Below are 18111 nucleotides of genomic sequence, written 5' to 3' on the forward strand. Positions count from 1 at the left end.
TAAAATTTAGGGGATGAAGCAAAGCAAAACAATGTCAAAGGCTTTACCAAATTCCAGCAGACATAACTCTTTGTGCTTATTCTTGAGGCTAGATGGATGAGAGAGTAGAGGTGGTCGGTGTTTCACATATTATACTCTTCCTTTTCACCAGGAGATGGTTCCTTCTTTTAAGTAAGAGTTAAGATGCAGTACTTACATTGACCCACGGATACATCGACTCAGTTTTTTTGGGTCAATTTGTTATCTATAAAATGCTGGCGGATATGGCACTGAATTACGGCTTTAAAAAGTCAAAGAGTACAAATTCTCCTGCCTGGGTGAGACTGGGGAGGATATCATACCACTGAAATTGGAAGTATAATCCAGTGTCATCCTGAACGCAATCATGCATATTCACATTATTGCGCAAAAGGTTACCACACGCGATCGCTGGCAGTCTGAACACACTCCAAACACAATCACGCGTCAATCCACACTTAAGTAAATTCGGTGAACTAGCAAAGTCACAAACCCTATTCCTAGGCAACTTCGCACTCAGTGCATTGTTGTTTGGTGTGATGTGCATGTCTCCTTTGGTCCTGGTCCCCCCCCCCCAATCTGGAAGTGGGGTCCCATGAAGCCACACTGCAATTCCGCTTCAATATTGCTTTTGCTTGTTCTTCAGCATTGCTGAGGGGGGGGGGGGCTGCTGTCTGCGAATTAAGAGGCATGAACTGAGAGCTATTGGATAACTATTATGTTCATGTTTTAATGTGACGAGTGAATATATGCTCATTTTAATGTGAATAGAGCATGTTCTTCCAACCATTCTTCCCACCCCCCTCCAACCTCTTTTGTAAATTCTGGGGTTCCTTGGTTCCTCTCTCTCACTTGCCTAAATATGCTATGCTCCAGTCATCTGGAGTCTCACTGAGCATGCGCAAGGGTGCCAATTCACAATTAAGAACCCACCGATGTGATGGCTTACTTCACACAGGATCTGGGTCACATTCGGGGACGCCATTGCAGCAAATTTAAGGTGTGATAAGTAATCACGTAATTGCGTGAATTTTTGAATTGGCCTCGCTATCTTCTCTTTCGAAATTGAGAACCTCCCATTCCATGTGATATCCTCCTGTGTCTTGGCACCTTTCTCCAAACCCACAGTGCTAGGGCGCTGCAAATATCTTCATGCACTGAAAGCAGAAGTTCCTGGGGTGCTGAGCAGACATTTCAGCAGCCATGCTGCTGGTGGGAGATGCTATCACCAGAAGCAAAGTCTCCCACAGTCAGAAGAGAGAATATTGTTGTGGTTTGTTTCTGTTCAGCCCCCTTCTGCTTATCACTGTGTGCTGCTCTGCTTTTGTAGCAGGGCTATTAGGGCATGGAAGATTAAAACATTTATAGAAGTGGGACTGGCAATAAGATATTGCTGTGTGATATGTTCTTGCTCAGCCAGCCTTGCCCACTGCTTTTCTACTCCATTCCATGACCATCTGTTTTGTGTCCTCTTCCCTGAAACAAGGGGTCTTTTCCAGACCAACACTCCTATGAATCCTCTGAAATAGTCAGAGGGGATTGAGGGATTTAGATTGTATGCTTTTTAATCTTTGTAAACTGCCCCAATTGCTTAAATATTGTCCTCAGCAAACATTGGGGTTCCATATCAAGAGCATCAATCATGCACCCCTGTTAGATTGCAAATCCCAGCATTCCTCACCATTGGCAATGCTGGCTGGGGCTGATGGGGATTGCAATCTAGAAGCATCTGGAGGGCCACATTAACCCCAGGCCTATTTTACATACTTATGTACTTGGAAATAAATTCTAATGAACCAGTGAAATTTCCGAGTAAATATATGTGAGGTTCAGTCTTGGCATTTCTTTGAACCTCCCTGAGATGCAATTCTCACAATATATTCACATTACAGTCTATTGCATTCCTAAATTGCATTGTGTCCCATTCCTAGGACAAATGTGTGGGATTTTAAAATCACCATTGCCAACTGAGTTTGGAAAAGTTATTCTGCTGCAAGTGGCAACTGCATTCTCCTCATTTGAACCTCATCCAAACATTCCCCGGGGAAGGATTCCTGCTGTTTAAAATTTAGGTCTTACAGTCACGTCTGCACTTTACAGTTCTGCAAAGCACTTTGCAGTTTGGAAACACAAACTGAGGTTTCCCAGTCAATGGTTGCTTGGTTTCAGGCAAAATACAGCAATTATAAAAAATAGCGGAGAGGATGGGATTTCTTGAGGAGGAGAGGATCTCAGGCAAAGTGGAGGCAGAAATTTTGAACAAGATTGGGGAAGTACAAAAAAGTTTCTTAACAGTTTGTGACAAGCAAGGAACAGAAAATGAAAGGAGTCTGCACACCAAGACTGCTAATATAGCAGTACTCACTCACTTTGGCTCTCAATGTATTGCATTAAATCAGTTATAGTTATTGATGCTATGAATAAGGTGATGTACACCTTGGAATATATTCCATAAGCAGCAGGGACTTGGGTTGATAAATCAGACCTGAAGAGATACTATTAAGACTTGAGATAGATTATGAATCATAGAATAATAGAATTATAGAGCTGGAAGAGATTGCAACTAGGGTCATCCAGTCCAACCCCATTCTGCCATGCAGGAACTCACAATCAAAGCAGCCCTGAGAGATGGCCATTCAGCCTCTCAGGGACGTAGCCAGGATTTTGGGAAGGAGGGGTCCAGATCAAGTGCTATCATTATAATGGGGCTTGGGTGCGGTGGCACGGCAGCACACACCATTCATTTTATCTAACGGAAGGGGGGGTCCGGACCCCAAGAACCCCCTTGGCTACGTCCCTGAGCCTCTGCTTAAAGGCCTCCAAGGAGGGAGACTCCACTACAATTAAATTAATTCACAATTTAAAAACAATCTGGATAAATCTGGTTTTTAATGCTCTTTTAAATTCAGACAGTGTGCTGGGAATGCTGGGATTTGCAATCTAAAAGCATATGGAAGACCACAGAATTTCCATCTCCTGTTCCAAAGTTTTAACTTGCATGTTGTTTTCAATATGGTTTTAACACTCTATGGATTTTGTGTAGGCTTGATCGTTCTATAATCTCTGGACACTGTATAACTGAATTTTATTAAAATGCATTATTTTTATAATAAAATATATACCTGATTGCTGTACATGCATTAAAGTCAAGTACATACCTTCCAAATTTTCACACATGAAAACTGGGACACTTGTGGCCATGCAACATCAGAATGTGGTCAAGCTGGCAAAAGTTATTAAGAAGGAAGAACACACAACTAGGAGAGGCTGCACCACTTTGCTTATGGTTGAGGCTACAGGGAAGAACAAGCTTTCTGCTGCCTTAGAGTCTAGGACCTAGAGCAATGGTTTCAAGTTAGAGGGGAAAAGACCTCCAAAGAAGGAGACTCTATCACCCTCCGAGGAAGGAGTGTGTTCCACTGTTGAACAGCCCTTACTGTCAGGAAATTCCTCCTAATGTTGAGGTTGAATCTCTTTTCCTGCAGCTTGCACCCATTGCTCCAGTCCCTAGTCTCTGGAGCAGCAGAGAACAAGCTTGCTCTCTCCTCAATATGACATCCCTTCAAATATTTAAACAGGGCTATCATATCACCTCTTAACCTTCTCTTCTCCAGGCTAAACATCCCCAGCTCCCTCAGTCGTTCCTCGTAGGGCAAGGTTTCCAGACCTTTCACCATTTTAGTCGCTCTCCTTTGGACATGCTCCAGTTTCTCCACATCCTTTTAAAATTAACTTAATGTTCATTCAATCATTTTCATACCCCATATCAATCAAAAAGCAGCTGCAAAATCTGGAAGTAGAAATCGTAAGGTGACTTCTGGTCACTTCTCTGACTATTTTTGCCCTCAAACAAGATTGTGGCCTGCGTTAGTAGGTGTGCAAAATTGGCACCTGCTGTGTGGCAGTTACACCAGGACAGAATTGCAGCGCTTACCCCTAGTATAGGTACAAACTGAGAAAGAATGGCCATAATTTGAATGGAGAAAATAATCGATGTACACATAGTGGGAAAGAAAGACTATGGTCAGGGGACCAGTCTGCCTGTCTCAAGCCTGGATGCGATTGATAATTAAATGACTGCTGTTGAATCAACACTTAGGCAAATCGCATTGATTCAGTGGGTTAACTCTACCTGTAAGATTCAAATCTTTGGCTGCTGTCGGCAACTTCAAAATCCCTGCTGCTCTTCCTTCTCACAGTTCTCTGAATCAGACTTTGGATTACTTTTCAAATAACATACTGGCAAAAAGTGGGCTCTCACCTAAAATGTAGGCACATTATCAACCTGTGCTCCTCATAACTGAAGTCGAAAACTTGAATTCTGGGGGGAGATGTTGGAGATTCCCTTAATTAGGAATGCTTCCAAAATTGCCTTTCTCGTCCAAATTGATCCCTGGTTCTTTTTGTTCTGAATCACTAGTCGGAACCAAGTTTCTCTTATCAGTCCTTAGGGTTAAGTTTCAAAGTAATGAAACTTAACAAACGACATGATGACACTGAAATACTTTTTAAAAATGACAAGTAATGCTTTTTTAAAAGAATGTTTCGAAGCGCGAAGAGCAGTGTCCATAATGGTACACACACCATTTGCCAGTTTGTTTGTGTCGTTTCCACTGCTGTGTCAGCATCCAAGCCTCCAATGCAGCTTTGGGACCCTTGGTAATATCTGTATCATCTACGTTCTTTAATGCTGAGCTTTATTAATGTGCATTGGTGCACCAAGGAACCATAGGAGAAAAACAAACTTGATACAGCTGTACATCAGGAGTAGTCTGGGATGATGTTTCTCCCCTTCCCCTGTATATACATGTCAGTAAAACACCACAGGAAGAATCTCAATACAATCAAGATTTTGCCTTCCTCTTTTGCAGTGTTCTGTCAACAACACGCATGCACACATTGGTGATATGGGAACTGAAAACTAGCAAGTGAATGAAAGCATGGGAATCACACTGAAGTTTTAGGGTTTGTTTTAGAACTGTCAAATCCTCCAATTTGAAAAGGGAAGAACTGGCCAGTGAAACAATGGAAAACCTGCTCAGTTAGCCACTGTTTAGAGGTGAATGATGCTACTTGCCTACTCAAAACAAGACCATCCACCGTTCCCAAGAGAGATACATCAGCATCAGTGTGTTGTGTGCTTTCAAGTAGTGTCTGACTTATGGCAACTCTATTAAGGGGGTTTCTTGGCAAGATTTGTTCGGAGGAGGTTTGCCATTACCATTTTCTAAGGCTGAATGAGTGTGACTATACACACACAAACACAGCTTTAGATGAGAGAAACCCTAAAGAGAAGAACAGTTCCCAGAATGCCATAAGGATTAAGGATGCTCAATGAGTACTGAACCTTGACTGAAGTTGAGGGCCAGGACAGAATGGAGTGGAACATCCTGAGAAGAAGCATTCCACCTGTAACATATTGTTGCAAGTCCTTCTGTGAATACTGTTTTATAATTCATGGTATATAGGCGACATCCAGACCCAGCATGATGCAGTGGTTTGAGTGCTGGACTTTGACTCTAGAAGACCAGGGTTCGAATCCCTACTAAGGCATGGAAATCCACAATTGTATTCCCTCTCAGCCTCAGAGGAAGACAACAGCCAACTCCCTCTGAATAAACCTTGCAAAGAAAGCTCTTAGGATAGGAGACATGTTGGAGCTGATTGGAAGGCACATAACAAGAACATAGGCAACATCAACAAAAATGAAAGCAATACATTGTCAGCAGGCCAACTGATCTCAGTTGTGTCTACGACACGCAAAGTTTTTAACTCCATCTGTCAAACTTGCCAAATGTCCCTTCAAGAGCACAGAAGCAGGCTAGGCCAGTATTGTTTCGACTAGTTGGCAACATGCCTAGCCTAGATGACAACACAAAGCAAGCTGAAAGTAAAGGAAAGCAAATGGTAAGTAACATTTAAAAGCAAACCTTCAAACTTCTCTCTTCTCAGGGTAATCAAGGCAACTCCTGTGCCTTTAACAACAGACTGTCAGGCAGAGATTAAGCAGGTATTTCACCTCCCATCATTTGGTCTTCATATTAGGAAAATATTCCCTTTGGCTGGATTTCTGTCTGTACTTAGATACGAATGCAAACATTCCTATGCAAACCTCATTGTTAGGGATTAGTGCTTTGCTTTGTTTAATGCTTTGTTTTCCATATTTGTTGGCAGTTTTTGGTTAGAACTAAAACTGATTCTGTTTCTGTGGATTAAAGCAGTTCTATTACTATGCCAGGTGTTCCTAGTGATTTATTGTTGCCAGTTACTATGAGTGCAGTTTTTCACTTCATTCTCCAAAATCTTGGGTCCATCTTCATATGTTTCTTCTTCCCGTGTGTCATTCATGCTTTCACATTTTTATATAGTTCTGTATATTGCTTCCATTGTCTTTTTATTTCATCATGATCATGTGTTATGTTTCTCTTCTGATCACAGAGCTTGGTTTAAATTTCCCTTTGAAGTCCCAGTTCTTGTCAAAGAGGTCTCTTGTTCTTTCTTTTTATTGTCAGCATCTATTTCCCTGCATTGGTTGTTGTAGTAATTCTCTTTATCCTTGCACATTAACAGAGCATTTATGGTTCTGATTCTGTTCCTATCCCACTTTTCTTTTGCTTTTTGTCTTTCCTTTATTGTTTGAAATTTTGTCTCTTATGGGCCTGAACAGACAGGCCAAAATAAAGCTGCTTTGGGTCACTTTGGAGATATGCTGTTTAAATGAGATGCATCTTAAGTGAACAGAAGCTGTGCCAAAGCTGCACTCCAGTCCTTAGTGGTTTGAATGTTGGACTATGGCTCTGGAGGCCAGGGTTTGATTCCCCGCTCAACCATGAAACCCACTGGATGATCGTGGGCAAGTCACATGCTCTCAGTCTCAGGAGAAAGCAATGGCAAACCTCCTCTGAACAAACCTTGCCAAGAAAGCCCACAATAGGTTTGTTTAATGAGTTATGCCTTCTCATGATGTGCCCAAAGTATGGCAGCCTCAATTTAATCATCTTGGCTTCTAGGGAGAGTTCAGGCTTGATCTGTTCAAGGACCCATTTCTTTGTCTTTTTGGCTGTCCACGGTATCCTCAGCACTCTTCTCCAGCACCACATCTCAAATGAGTTTATTTCCTTCTTATCTGCTTAGGGTCGCCATAAGTCAGAAACAACTTAAAAGCACACAACAATTGCCTTTATAGTCACTCCTCTGTTTTTGTAATCTTGATTATTCACAGAGAGGCGAGCCCCATTGGCTAAAATTGCGCACACATGTGAGCATGTGGCCATTCAAACCAATGGGGCTTGAATATATGTGAGTTTCCATTTTTGTGGGTGTATGTGTCCAGAACGGATCCCATGTGCAAAAAAGAGGGGGCGGCTGTATATAGTTATTCCAGAACAGATGTCAGTCATGGGCCTTGCTAGATTTGAGGCTCCAGTAAGTGTCCAACAAGGCCAGGAACTTATTCAGACTACATAGTTACAACACGATATTCCACTTTAACTGCCATGGCATTATCTTACGCACTCCTGGATTCTAGCGAAGGGTATTTAGAAATCTCATCCAGGGAGGATCAATGTCCCACAAAACTACATATCTCCATAGGATCTTGCCATGGTAGTTAATATGGAATCATAGTGCTATTTTGTTACTGTAAATATAGGTTTCTGCCACACGTCTGTGTCCCTTGAGTCTGTTTGTCCTGCTTTTTTTCCTAATTGTAGTTGCTGCCTATTCATCTGCTCTCTGTGAACAAACAAGCAAGCATAGAGAAGAGCAGGCAGGAGGGGATGTCACTTCCATAGGGCTTCTATTGGCTTTCCTGACAAATGGTGTGAATTGAGTCCAAAAGGACTGAGGAGAGAAGAGTGACAAGGGCATCATAGATGCACAGTGGGGCCAGTGAGCATTTTGCCCAAGATGGCTCCCTTGGACCTAAAATTAGGACCAGAGCTAGCGCAGAGACTTAAAATCATAGAATTGTAGAATTGGAAGAGGCCACATAGCCATCCAGTCCAACCCCATTCTGCCATGCAGGAACTCACAATCAAAGCATCCCCAACAGATAGATGGCCATCCAGCCTCTGTTTAAAAACCTCCAGAGAAAGAGACACTGCCACTCTCCAAGGGAGTGCGTTCCACTGTTGAACAGCTCCTACTCTCAGGAAGTTCCTCCTAATGTTTGGGTGGAATCTCTTTTCCTGTAGCTTGCATCCATTGTTCCGTGTCTGAAGCAGCAGAAAACAGGTTTGCTCCCTCCTCAATATGACACCCCTTCAAATACTTATATAGTAGGGCATAGTTTCCAGACGCTTCACCATTCTAGTCACCCTCCTCTGGACACGCTTGTGTAAGTCGTTCATAAGTGAATGCAGCAAAATGGTGGGGAACACCCCTCAAGGTGTAGAGATAAGCCCTTTGGACCAGGACAGGAGCTTGCAGATTGAGGAAAGAGCAGTGCCATGTTGCTTAAGCATGAGGCAGGCTGGCTGATGTGGTGGCGATGGTAGGACAGGGTGGGAGGAGGTGGCAATGGTTGCAGCTCCAAGAGATGCTGGTGGGACAGCTAAACACAGGAAGCCAAGGCAGGAAGTCTGAGGCCACAAAGCCGGAAGCCTCTGTTGTTAACTGATAAGGGCTGCCTAATGAGGGAGCGGACGCTCAAAGTACCCTGTTCACTAGGGGGGCTTTAAATAGCTCTCCCATCTTCTATAATAAAGGGCAAAGCAGGAGGGGGACGCACCGAAGGGGCTGGCAGTGAGGAATGGGGACACCGTTTCCTGTTTGGTTACTGAAATCCTGTGCCTTTGGGCTAGCGGTGGGGTATCAGTCAGGTCCAGACCTCTCTGCTCCAGCTATTGTTTCCCTTTTTGTCTAGTAAAATGTACACACACACACACACAGAGTCCATGGCTAAGACAGCAAGAAACATGAAAAGGATCTCTCCAGTTTGGGGAGGGATGAGCATTAAAAATGAAAAATGGGAGTCAAGTAAGTTCCAAGCCTCTTGGAACCAAATGGAAGATTTAAGAAAATCAAAATTTCTGTTTCACGTTTGTATATGTCCATTTTGGATTTTTATAGGTTTTTCGGGTTATGTGCCCACGGTCTAGAAGAGTTTATTTCTGATGCTTCACCAGCATCTGTGGCTGGCATCTTCAGAGAATCGTCATGCATTTTAGTAAAAAAAATGTACCCCGAAAAACTGAGTTGACTTATCCACAGGTTGGTTTAAGTACTGTGCTTTAACTCTTGTTTAAAAAGGAGCCATCCCCTCATGAAAGGCAAGAGTATAACCTGTTTTGGAAGTACTGACCCTCCTCTACCCTCTCATCAATCCAGCCTTTATTGTGAACACAAGTTATGCCTGCTGGAATGTTGTAAGTTCTTTGGCATTGTTTTCCTTTCCTTCATCCTTTGTTTCCTTCGTTACTTGCCCCTAAATTTTACCTTCAACTTATCCATGGGCCATATCAAAATCCATAATTTTGGCCCCAAAACCTGCCCTCAGTTTACATACGAGGTCAACTTATTGTCAAGTATAAATGGTATCTGCAAGTCTGAGCTGGGAGGCACTGAACAGGAAAGAGATCATGGGGTTTTAGTGTCAACTCCAATGAAAATATTGACCCACTAAGTAACTGTTGCTATAACAGCAAATTCCACATTGGGGATCATTGAGAAAGGAATCAAAAGGTCTCTATCATAATTCCTTTTGGTGGTGCAACAGCATTTAGTATACTGTGAAGAATTGCCATTGTCACACCAAAAAGGATATAATAGAGCAGTGGCAGAGAAATTGCGGTGGATCAGATTATGGGTCTGCCCCAGAACCATCAAGGGGCTGCACAGATTGCCAAAAACACTGTCTCCCTATTGAATGTGTCCAGTGGTCCAAGTTTGGTTTTGCAAAATGAGGTCTATTAAAATGTGAAACAGGATGGATCAAGGTGTGTTGTGTTGCTGACCCTCAGGTCATTTCCAACTTATGGTGACCCTAAGGTGAACTTATCACAAGGGTTTCTTTGGCATGTTTCTTCAGAGGGGGCTTGCCATTACCATCCTCTAAGAGACTGTGATTTGCCCAAGATCACCCAGTGAATGTTCATGGCCAAGTAGGGATTCGAACCCTGGTTTTCAGAGTCATAGCCCTGCATTCAAACCACTACACCAACCTGTCAGTTGGGGACAACCTACTTAAAAGATGAATTTGTTGGTCCTGGAGGTGTCTATGACAGGCAATTCATTGTCTTTATTTTCCTTTTTGGTCATTGAAAGATCAGTTTGGAGGGATCAAGGGCCACAAAAACAGGGCTGTACTTTGCTGTCCCTCTTGTTCAGCTTGAGAAAGCTCTGAAAATGACAGCTAAAACGATCAAGGGATATAACCTCTCAAAGTCCAGGCCTATTATGCTTAGGGGAGAAAGTAAGGTAAAGGCAAATGTGATAAAGGGGTATAACATTATGCATGATGTGCAGAAAATAGGCATAGAGATTTCTTTTCCCCTCAGTACTAGAACCAGAGGTCATGCAAAGAACTAAAGTGCTTGGCTGCTGGACATAACAGAGACAGCTTAATCTACAGGAATCAACTTTTCAGACCATTAAAGACACTGCTTGTGATCTACTAATGTCTGAACCAAAAACCAGTATTGTGTAGTGGTTTGAGTTCTAAGATTAGGCCTCTGGAAGACCAGCGCCTTGGCCATAGAAACCCACAAGTGAGGTTGGGCAAATCACACCATCTCAGCCTTAGAGGAAGGCAGTCTCCCATCATGGAAAGCCAACCCTGCTTTATTAACTATGCCAAGAAAAACCTATGACAGGCATCATCATTAGTCAGAGTTGTCTTGAAGGCACAGAACAACAACACATCTGAACATCAGGAAGGGATGTAGAGTGGAACGGACAGAAAAAGAGTTGGCTTCTGCATTTCAGCAAAGGTTTTCTTCCTTCCTGTACTTTTAGGGTTATGTAGAAGGGGCTATTTCAGCAGGTGCTACTCTCTGGCAACCACACTTGTAACTCTCCTCTAAGGCAGAGTCTACAAAAGACCCCTGCACACATATACATCCACATACAGAGCATATGGAATTCACTGCCACAAGATGGCCATTCACTGCAAAGACAGATGCATCAACAAATATTGGCCATAGTAGCTAAGTAGATCTACCATGTTGGAGGGCAGGATATCACTAAATATGCACTACTGGGGTAGGAGTCAAGGGAGGAATTCCCTTTTATTCACTATCTATGGGCTTCCTGGAAGCATCTAGTAAGCCACTGTTGGGAAAACAAGATGTTAGCCTAGCTGAGATGCTCCTTTGGGCAGTCCTGCAGGATTCTTATGTTTATATTGTCAGTACTACTGATCCAATATTATAGACCAGGGATGGGCAATTCCTGGCCTTCCAGGTATTGCAGTAGTATAACTTCCATCATTCCATCCTAGGAGCATAGCCACTTGGAGAAGGATTGTGGGAACTGCAATCCAAAAAACACAACTGTCCGCCTACTTTACATGACGAGGAGACAGTAAAATGAAGATATAATAGTTTGCCCAATGGCTTCAGGTTTAGCTGAAATTTGAACAGTGAAATTTGGACTGCAGGTCAAGATGCTATTGAAGGCACAGGAACAAAACCTGAAAAAAAAATATTGCCAGCTCTTATAGACTTATAGCTCATGTTCTTTACAACCTTAATATGTGTGACATCTTTACCTTTCCACATTAACCAGAGGAAAGAAAGCGCTGCTACAACTAGTGTACTTTCCCCACTTTTAGTTTGAAAGGAATTCACCAGGTTCAGTTACAACTAGAGTAGAATTGTCAGTCTTGTTTCCTAGGCTTTTGTGCCTTCAAAGTTAGGACAACATTTTCCATCCTCTCTGTTGGATTACAACTCCTATCCCCAAATGGGAATGATAGGAGTTACAGCTCTACAGATTAGGAGGGCACCAACCTGGGAAAGTTTGCATTAGGAAAGGGATTGTGTTTAGCTATTGCTTTAATATAAAACTCTTCCTGTTAGTACTTCAGCAGAGCATAGAATAATTTTTTGGGTAAGTTGGCAACCCTGCTGGGAACGCTAAAAAATGAAACCCTTATTTAGAAAACAAAAACGAATCCCCAAACGATTTCTGTCCTCAAAGATGGACAGACTCTTGCTTGGAATTCCTTATCACTGTTGATGTTAAGTTTGCCATGGAAGTGGAATGAGACAGCATTGTTTAAGCAAAGAAGTCAAGACAGACATGTACATTAACTGCATTTCAGATGATAGCCATTCCAGAAACCTCCATAGGGTGAAAACCAATGTCATGCTATTGGTTGGGGACAGGGTGCAAAATCAATTGCCTCTTTAACCTGGAAGAGGCAGGTATATATGAACTGAAAATTCACACAAACAAAAACAGTCAAGGAAACAGGTAGCATTTTTTGGTTGAGAATCCAGGCCCCGAGACACTTTCCAGGCCTAGGGCAATGGCTGCTTTTGCTTGCCACCTACAGGAACCCACTTCTAATCTACCAAGAATGGTTTTGTGGTCCTTTTTCTGAACCCTAGATTGGATCAAAGCTAGCCTTCATCCCAATCTAAACAAAGAAGTCCTCGCTTATCTTTGGTGACAATAATGCAAAATCCCAAATGATTACACATAGTTAGAAAGAGCTCCCATGGCCGTCGTCACCAAGGCATTTGTTTGAGATGCTGAAAAAGATAACCTTGACCAATTGGTCTCAATCGACCCAAAAGGATTACAAAATAAATAAAAAACCAATAAAAATCAAAATAAAAACCAAAGCTCGAATCCGTTTCTCTGAGAACGCACACTCCCATGGTGAGCAAAACATGAATTTCACCTAAAGTTTGACTCAAACTAGTTAGCAGAGTAATCAATAAAACTTTGGACACCTGCTTATTTCAGTGACTAGTCAGCAAGCTTGACCAGAAATATACATAGGGGGAAAACCGTTAAAATAATAATGATGGAAATTTAAAGTCGGAAAAACGGAAAGGAAAGGGCAAAAGCTACAGAAATAATCACACCTGAACTCCAAAAGAGAAAATAAACTGACCTCTTATGATGGGAGATATCTCCAGTCTGAGGGAAGGCTGAAGTGCTCCCATTCCTTTGTGTCCATCCTTGGAGTATGGGGGCTTGGCAAGCCCGTATAGGAGAATATGTGCCCTTGTATCCACCCTAACAATCTGGAGGAGAAAGGTCCACATATGCCAGTGTGATGAGAACCCCAATTCCTCCTTCGTCTGCTGTCCTTTGATCGGTCAGACTCTGCAGTGGAAGGGGCTCTCCACTCTCAGATCTGAAGGCGTCTCTTCTGGTGGTTTGGTTTGGGTTTTTTAAGCTCAGAGACATCAACCGCCACGAAAGGGAAGGAAGAGGAAATTTTTTTGTACCAGAAGGAAAGAGCGGAGGGGGCCCCTGTTTCTGGAGTTGGGTGTGTATGAGAGAGAGGAACTGAACCGGAGACCAGCACAGTGCAAGCCTGAGACAGAGACAGAGTGAGGGAATCCATCGGTCAAGCAAAGCTGGAGGAACATCTCTAGAACTTACCTTGATGGTGCAATCCATGGCACGCCTCTACCTGTCGCTTCCCGCCTAGACCTCCATGGGCACAGCTGAATTGCAGGGGCAGGGGCTGTTCATGCACGGGGGGGCCGGATGAACAGGGCTTGTGTGTGTGTATGTGTGTGTCTAATTTTGGGAAGTGAAGTCACACAAACCGCCGGGGCTGGTTTCCTATTGGTGTGACCAAGCTTGCAGCCGCTGAAGCATTTTTTTAATAGCATTGCTGGTGTGCAAGCATTTTCCCTCCCTTTGGTTCTTCAAATTTCAGACAGGGCATATAGAGTCGTATAGGGAAAATTCATTTTTTTTATTCTTGAAAAGACATTGGGTATTTTAAAGATTTTATTATTTTACTGATCTGTTCTACAAGGAGTAGAAGCAAGAAAGACATTCCTGATCAACAATCCCACCCCCAAAGGCAAGGGATCTGCAGGGTTTGAACTCTGAAAACAGGAATTCAAGAGCTTATGTCTGGCTGAATATTGATTCCTTGGATCAGAAAGGCAGTTTCCTTGATCAGAATCACCCTGGCTATGCCACAAATGGCATGCCAAGCATATCAGAGCTTGGAAAAGTTAACTTTCCCAAGGTATGGGTACCATGCAAGCTCCTTCAGGTACAATCTGGTTGAAAATAAGCAACTCATTGCCCTCTGATGTACATATATGTAGATGATTCCAGATCAGTGCTACTCAAAGACATGGTTGCTGAACTTTGGTTGGTCCATGAGCTATTGGCTGCTTCCCCCCTGGCAAGTTTTCAGGAAAGAAGGAGACAATTGTACCCATTGGTCATAAATGTAGTGCCGGTTCCTGGCAGACTGGGGAAGAAATCATTGCCAGTCCCCATATCAGACAGCTTGAGAAGCACTGCTCTGGATGACACAAAGTGAGTTGTAAAATGTATGTATGAACAGTAAGACCTGCTGGGTTTCATTCATTCACTCTTTTTTAGCCTGGGCAGTGGCCATGTGGTTTGAGAGGCTCTAGAAGTTGTTCTGCCAAAAACTAACTTGTCCAAACTCTAGTCCATAGTGGTAAGAGGGAAAGAACAGGCTATGCATTCCAGTCCTTTCGCATTAGTCTAATACTGCAAACTTTTAAAACCATTGAAATGTTTTGGGGTGGTGGTGGTGAGATCACATAGAATGTATTTTAGTCTTCAAGCTGACAGTATGGTCAGCCTGCCCCATTCACTTCAATGGTGGCGTATGCACCTTTAAAACCAGCCATGCCACCTTTAAAACCAACAGGATTTGTTTTCAGTGGCACTTGAGCAAACATGGTATTTGTCTTACCCGGGGTGGTGGTGGTGTCCGAAATGGATCCCCCACATAAGGGAAGGGTGCACTATTTTAGCAGTTCAGGGTATGTGCACCACTGTTACTGCCAGCATAGAAGTGTGTCTCACAGGAGCGCACGATCCCACCAATGTGGAAAAATAGTGCCATGGTGAACCCAACCAGGGTAGACTAATCAACAAAATTTACATAACATTGATTCACAAGATTGTGATTAGTTCACAGTAAATGGGAGTAGCAACTGAATGTAGTCCAACTCCTCCACTCCATTTTAAAAACTCTTTGCTCTGGATGGTTTCACAAGAAGCTGTATGTACATCATTAATTATTACTTCAGGATGACTTGCAGATGAATATTTGAGCAGCCTTCATTAAAAAGCAGAGGTCTGAAATGATTCCGAAATAAACCTTTACTTCAGATGTTTCACTTGTACCAATTCTATTACATGTGCAGTTCGACAGCAGTGAGTGTGCATGCATGCACTCATCTTCTGTGGTTTCTTTTTCAAAATGCTCATCCTCCCCCACTTTTGATTGTGGCTGTGTGATATTTTAAAATCATCTTTGAAAACGAAGCTATATTAATTGGAATTAGCTAACAGAATATCCTTTCTCCATACCCTCCAACAGTCCACAGGTGAAAAGTGGGACATGTGTGAACAAGCAGGCAAAAGTTAATAATGAAAAACACACAAGCTATAAGAGGTAGCAGCAGTTTGGTTTAGCCTGAATCTACTGGGAAGGGCAAGATTCCCCCCCTCCTTTCCTCTCCTCTCTGTTGATTTAACTGAGTGCAAACTGCTTTTCCACTTTGATCTCAGTTTGTAGAAGTAAGCTGAGGATAACAGGGAGAGCGGGAGGAGGAAAGAGAAACAGGGACATTTGAAAAACAATTAAAAGGGGGATAAAAGAGGATTCATCAGGACTGTCCCTGCCAAATTGGGACAGTTGGAGGATATGGAATCCTGGAAATAGATCTGATGTGTGAAACAAATATTGTAGCTGTTCGACAACCATACGCACAGCATAGGTTAAAAGTTCTCCTCTGAGTGATGTGGAATCAATCAGCTTATTTTTTGCAGTCAACTCTTTTGCTGGCAGAGCAAAGTGGCTACACAACTAAACCAAATCTAAACTAAACAAAAAAATGGAAGTACGTATAAAAGAACTCCAAACACGCTGGTTGAAAACAGTGCAAGAATGACACTCAAATAGAGAATATTAAAAGCATAGACCCTGGATAGTAAGAGCATGTAGCCGTCACAGCGATGACAAAGTGCTCTGACACAGATTGGAAAAGTGACATGCACCTCATTCTCACTACGTTTTAAACCGGTTTTCAAATTGGTTTGAAGAGGTTTAAATGACACTGGATCACACTTGAACCAAATTCCTGAAGCGATTTGGAGAGAGGGGGCCATGCGCTAGACCCATTTAACCTGCGTCTTTTTGACGCTGATTTTTTCTGCGGCTTTTTTGATAAACTGATTCCACGCAAGCGTGAACCAGATGTGGAACAGAATCGATTTAAATTTGCCCTTAAAATGTGCATCTAGGAAAAATAAATGCAGTGTTGGGGCTGATAATGTACAGCTGGAAAATGGGAGGAAAATTAGATTGATCAACTATTGATTAAGCACTTAAAGGACCATGATTATCGGTGAAAGCAGGGGAAGGTCAGTTGGGAAAGGGGCTACCCATTTTGACAATACTGTACACATTTTATGAGGCAGGAGGAATAATACTTGCACTGGAATAATTTCCACTGAGTTCATTGGTGTGGGAGGCCCTGAGTTGTTTTGTTCATTAATAAACAAAAGCAAGGTTCATCAATGAATTCTTGCTGTATAGTAAGTACATAAGAGAAACTGATTTCTAGAGAGAAACTACCAGATGCAAGATACATGTAAGGCACACAACATGCTTTGTGTTGGTCTCTCACCTATTTTAGTGTGCAGTTTATGTATTTGTCCATAATACTAGTACTAATATTGAAAGAAGCAGGCCTTTTCCACTGAAGGTCAAAGAGCAAGAGAAGGTTGCTTGGCTCAGATAATAATAATAATAATAATAATAATAATAATAATAATAATAATAATATCATTTAAAACAATATAGTTGCCACCTTGTCATTCAGAGTCCCTTTCTTGCTCTCTTTTTCTTCACTTAAGAGTTCTGTTGCACCTGGGTTACGCTTTGCGGGAAAGCATGGGGCCCTGTGGTTTCCGGTCCATGTTGTGCACTCCTTGCCTCAGTGCTGGGACCGTTGCACAATCTCACATTGTACTTTCAGGCTGATGCACCCACCCACCCACTGGTCCCTACAAGGGAAAAGGGGCTGGGATTGGAAGAGAGGGTTATAGGGTTCTCTCCTGCCTCTTAGCTTCTGCCATTTGAAAGTGGAGAGATTATTTAGAACCTTAGAATTATAGAGCTGGAAGAGACCCTGAGGGCCATCCAGTCCAACCCCATTTTGCCATGCAGGAAACACAGAATCAAAGCACCCCCAGCAGAAGACCACCCAGCCTCTATTTAAAAGCCTCCAAAGAAGGAGACTCCACCACTCTCTAAGGGAGTGTGTTCCACTGTCAAACAGCTCTTACTATCAGGAAGTCCTTCCTAATGTTGAGGTGGAATCTCTTCTCCTGTATCTTGCATCCATTGCTCCGGGTCCTATTCTCTGAAGCAGCAGAAAACAAGCTTGCTCCAGCCTTGATATAAAACCCCTGTAAATGCTTAAACAGGGCTATCATTATCATATCATCTCTTCGTCGTCTCTTCTCCAAGCTCAACATACCCAGAACCCTAAGTCTTTCCTCGTAAGGCATGATTTCCAGACCCTTCACTATTTTGGTGGCTCTCCTCTGGACATGCTCCAAATTGTCAACATCCTTTTTGAATTGTGGTGCCCAGAACTGGACACAGTATTCCAGGAGAGTCTTGATCAAAGCAAAAGAGAGTGGTACTATTAATTCCTTTGATCTAGACACTATACTTCTATTGATGTAGCCTAGAATCGTATTGACATTTTTACCTGCCGCATCACACTGTTGACACCATACACAGGCTTGCCATACGCAGATTTGAGCTTATGCATACAGCAAGCCCGTGAGGACAAAATGGTGTATGTGCTGCAGGTGCACCACCATAGAAGCCAATGGGATTTGAGCATATGTGTTTTTCCCATACGCTCAGGGGATGTCTTTTTTAGCTGT

The 18111-nt window shown here is 42.7% G+C and overlaps 2 protein-coding genes across 4 annotated transcripts in view; one reads left to right on the forward strand and one right to left on the reverse strand.

Annotated features, from left to right (window-relative positions):
- The window catches only part of LOC121915654 (retroviral integration site protein Fli-1 homolog), a 26919-nt gene extending 13200 nt beyond the window's left edge, over positions 1 to 13719 (reverse strand). For all 3 annotated transcript variants that reach the window (XM_042440053.1, XM_042440054.1, XM_042440051.1), the window contains exon 1: positions 13582 to 13719. In XM_042440053.1, coding sequence (XP_042295987.1) covers positions 13582 to 13599 — 18 coding nt within the window. In that variant the 5' untranslated portion in view covers positions 13600 to 13719. The remainder of the gene's footprint in view (positions 1 to 13581) is intronic.
- Positions 5853 to 18111, forward strand: part of ETV2 (ETS variant transcription factor 2) — a 25139-nt gene continuing 12880 nt past the window's right edge. Inside the window, exon 1 of the mRNA XM_042440055.1 lies at positions 5853 to 5925. The gene's annotated coding sequence lies outside the window, so the exon portion shown is untranslated. The remainder of the gene's footprint in view (positions 5926 to 18111) is intronic.

The sequence above is a fragment of the Sceloporus undulatus genome, chromosome 9, assembly GCF_019175285.1.
Source record: "Sceloporus undulatus isolate JIND9_A2432 ecotype Alabama chromosome 9, SceUnd_v1.1, whole genome shotgun sequence".
NCBI lineage: Eukaryota > Metazoa > Chordata > Lepidosauria > Squamata > Phrynosomatidae > Sceloporus > Sceloporus undulatus.